Source organism: Galeopterus variegatus, unplaced genomic scaffold, assembly GCF_000696425.1.
Source record: "Galeopterus variegatus unplaced genomic scaffold, G_variegatus-3.0.2 Scaffold2723, whole genome shotgun sequence".
Taxonomy (NCBI): Eukaryota; Metazoa; Chordata; class Mammalia; order Dermoptera; family Cynocephalidae; genus Galeopterus; species Galeopterus variegatus.
Genome location: NW_007728834.1, coordinates 59,811 through 63,678, shown reverse-complemented (window position 1 = coordinate 63,678; position 3,868 = coordinate 59,811). Strand labels below are relative to the sequence as shown.

The window sequence follows — 3,868 nt, the reverse complement described above, 5'->3', positions numbered from 1 at the left end:
GGGGGGGGGGGGGGGGGGGGGGGGGGGGGGGGGGGGGGGGGGGGGGGGGGGGGGGGGGGGGGGGGGGGGGGGGGGGGGGGGGGGGGGGGGGGGGGGGAGAGACCAATTCACGACGGGAGGAGGGGCAAGCGGCTGTGACGCTATTTGTCCGCGCATGCCACAGTACCGACAGTTTATCCACCGGCACAACAGAAGAACGTTTGTGAGGTCACAACCCGCGGCTGCTTAACCTCGGGAGCTCCTGCGAGTGGTAGCCGTGTCACCGACATGCCCAAAAATAAAGGTAATGATGCTGGACCCCCCAGGAACAGGGCTTTGGTCGGCCGGGTCACCCAGATCCAGTCCGCAGTAACTGTTCTTCCTGCCTGCGGGCGGCTAAGCACCTCACATGCGGCTCAGCTTGATTGAGGAGAAGAGCTGGGCAGTTATTCTTGTTCCTAGTTTGGTCACGTTGGAGTGGAGCCGACGCCATATTTGTAGGGCCTGGGGCGGGAAAACTTGGGGTTTCCTCAGACTGCCGCACGACAGGGACCCGTGGGGAGACCTCCTGGGGCGGTCTGGGCCTCCCACGTCGAGTCCTTTAGTCCTCTCCGCTACTGTACTGGAAGCGGTTTTTTGTTTGTTTGTTTGTTTGTGACCGATGAGGGGATCGCAACCCTCAGCACGGTGTTGTCCACACAGCGCTCAGCCAGTGAGCGCAGGGGCCATCCCTATATAGGATCCGAACCTGCTGCCTCCGCACTACCAGCGCCGCACTCTCCCGAGTGAGCCATGGGGCGGCCCCTGGAAGCAGTTTTTAACTTTAAAGAGTGATTCCTGCTTTAGTGATGTCAGGTACTCTTACATGAGTATTTTTATGGGTAGTTAAAAGTATTATTGAAGAATACTATTAACTCTCTTTTTTGTTAGCAGTGAGTGAAATCTTCAGACATTTTGAGGTTTGTCTCTAGCGTTTTACTCCACTTTAGCCTTCCAAAGAGTTTAACATTCTTTTTAAGAAGAGTTGTTGACATGCTTGGGCAAGTTTTCCGCTTTGTTGCTAATAATGGGTACTGTGGGAGTAAAGACTGCGTTCTCTTTATTCTGCAGCTGAACGTTCACAAGTTATATTAGAAAATAACTTTACTGAGAACTTCCAAAACGGGAGGGCGTACCTAGGTAAAGGGATTCTTGCACAATGGTTACCGAAAGCTATTCTTTCTATACACCTAAGGTTTTCGTAATTTTTAATGTTCTTATAATTAATCAAAGAAAACTGCACGTATGAATAGAGAAATCATTTTATTTTCTACAGCAGAGAACCATATTCAGAGCCCATAAGAAATCTTTGATTATTCATTTTTGGGACCTACACCTACGATGTTTTTCCTTTCCGACAGCTGACAGCAAGAATGCTACTTCATTTCTTTTTTGTTGCTTTCACCACACACTTATCCCTTGGAATACTTATTTGCTATTCTATACCTTTTTTATACAGTACACTCTCTTCTCCCCCGCTCCCGAAATTGGAATTTTATAAAACGGCTTACATTGTGTAACAAGGGTTTTACTGCTAATTATTCTGGGGCCTCTCTAATTGCCTGTTAGCAAAGTTAGAAAAGGCTTAAAGTTTCTGCTAACGTAAATAATCCTTTATGAGCTCTCAGATGGTAACTGGACCTCTTTCAGTAGGTGTCTTGTTCTCGCCTTTCTTTGTAGGGATGAGATTTCTAATTCTCTTACTGGGCTATAATTCTAAAGGCAATAGTATCTATCTTGGGCAGTTATTAGGTGTCAACTGTTTGTTGAGGATATCTCCTCTAAGCCTGACTCCATCCTTAGGTAAATATAGTCAATCAGGGATCACTTAGCAAGAGGGAACTTTTGTTTCATACTCTTCCTATTGCTCCCTTATAACTACAATTCACAGCCTTTCCTTCCACCTTTTGGAAATGATTGCTATTGTGGGTTAGGTTCTGGAATGGGAATAAAAAGATATGAAGAACTATGCCAATTCCTGGATCACTGAATAGAAAATATCACAAGAGAAATAAAGTTAAATAAATAACGTTCAGATGTGTTCAGCTGTAATAACAAGCAAAAATTCCAAAACAGAGTAAAGTATAATTTCCAATCTTTAGTATTGTGAGATTATGGTGAAACTGATACAGTGGCAGAGGACTAGATATAGTCTTTCTTTGCTGATGGGAATTTAAATTACTATAGCTGATCAGAAGCCTAAGGAAATGGATACATAACCTTAAACCCAGAAATTATTCTCTGTACTCTTGTCCCATGGAAGTTGTACAATAATCTTGAATGCAACATTATTTAATAAAAGAGAAGTGTTGGAAGGAATCAAAATAAGGGATTAAAATATACTTTAACAGTTGAAATGTTGGTCCAGGTATGTAGTTATTCACATGAAAAGATATTCAAGACAGATGATTGAATAGAGTTAAAATATGCTATGGAAGGGAGTACATGGAGTCCTGTTTTAATTTGGGAAGAACGGAATAAATGTTATCAATAATTTTTTTTTCCATATGCTTTTATATGGGATACTTTTCAGAAATATTCAAACACAGATGTCCAACAAAGTTAGGGGGTTGATGACTATATCTGGTAAACGGATTAAAGGGAACTTTTTGACAAGTGTAAGTGTAATTTGATTTGTTAACCAAATAAGGTAAATTTTCAAAAAGTATTATTTAGAGTTCTGTTAATGTTCTTGTACTGCTCTTTAAATGATATATTTTTAATTTTTCTGCAAGTGGTCTTAAATACAGATTTTAAAAGCTTTATTTTAGTTCTACAGTTTATAGAATATACAGATTATTGTAGTTAATCTTTATTTACTTTTTCAATTAATTAGGTAAAGGAGGTAAAAACAGGCGCAGGGGTAAGAATGAGAATGAATCAGAAAAAAGAGAGTTGGTGTTTAAGGAGGATGGGCAAGGTAAGGCTTAAGTTAAGCTCTTTTTATTAACATCTTTTTTGTTGTTACTGATATAAATATCAATCTTTAATTAAAAGGGATCTTAATCATAATTTTGAGCATTGTCACCATGTCTCTATTTTGCTTTTCTTCATTTCCCATTGTCCCCAATTCTCCACAACTTGTCTATTAATTAATCATTTCTTGGATAAGTTACAAGTCTGGTTAGAGGATTCATTGGGCAGTTTTGGAAAAACTTGGTATAACTGAGTGAATTTTAGAGTGTAAAGCAAATAAAGCATAGGATATTGTCATTGAATATTCCGTACTTTAGTAGAGATTAATGTTATGCACTGTTCAGTTAAACATGGATGTTTGGTTTTTTTGTTTGTTTCTTTTTAATTTAATTTTATTTTGTCAAAATACAATATGGTTGATTATTGTGGCCCATTACCAAAACCTCCCTCCCTTCTCCCTCTTCCCCCTCCCTCCCAGCAATCTCCTTTCTGTTTGCTTGTCATATCAACTTCAAGGAATTGTAATTTTGTGTCTTCTCCCCCCTGCCCCCCAGGTTATTTGTGTATTTATTTATTTTTAGCTCCCACAAATAAGTGAGAACATGTGATATTTCTCTTTCTGTGCCTGACTTGTTTCACCTCATATAATTCTTTCTAGGTCCATCCATGTTGTTGCAAATGGCAGTATTTCATTCTTTTTTATGGCAGAGTAGTATTCCATTGTGTAGATATACCACATTTTCTGTATCATCTCAAATGATGATAGACATTTGGGCTGGTTCCAGCTCTTAGCTATTGTAAAGAGTGCTGCAGTGAACATTGGAGAACAAGTATACCTTCAACTTGGTGATTTCCATTCAGCAGTGGGATACCTGGGTCATATGGTAGAGCTATCTGCAATTGTTTGAGGAACCTCCATAGCATTTTCCATAGA

General features: G+C 40.3%; 1 protein-coding gene across 3 annotated transcripts in view; it reads left to right on the top strand.

Annotated features, from left to right (window-relative positions):
• The first annotated feature begins 159 nt into the window (after positions 1-159).
• Positions 160-3,868, top strand: part of LOC103598730 (eukaryotic translation initiation factor 1A, X-chromosomal-like) — an 18,344-nt gene continuing 14,635 nt past the window's right edge. For 2 of the 3 annotated variants that reach the window (XM_008582778.1, XM_008582777.1), the window contains exons 1-2: positions 160-283; positions 2,855-2,938. In XM_008582778.1, coding sequence (XP_008581000.1) covers positions 268-283; positions 2,855-2,938 — 100 coding nt within the window. In that variant the 5' untranslated portion in view covers positions 160-267. The remainder of the gene's footprint in view (positions 284-2,854; positions 2,939-3,868) is intronic. The other variant, XM_008582779.1, reaches the window with a different exon arrangement.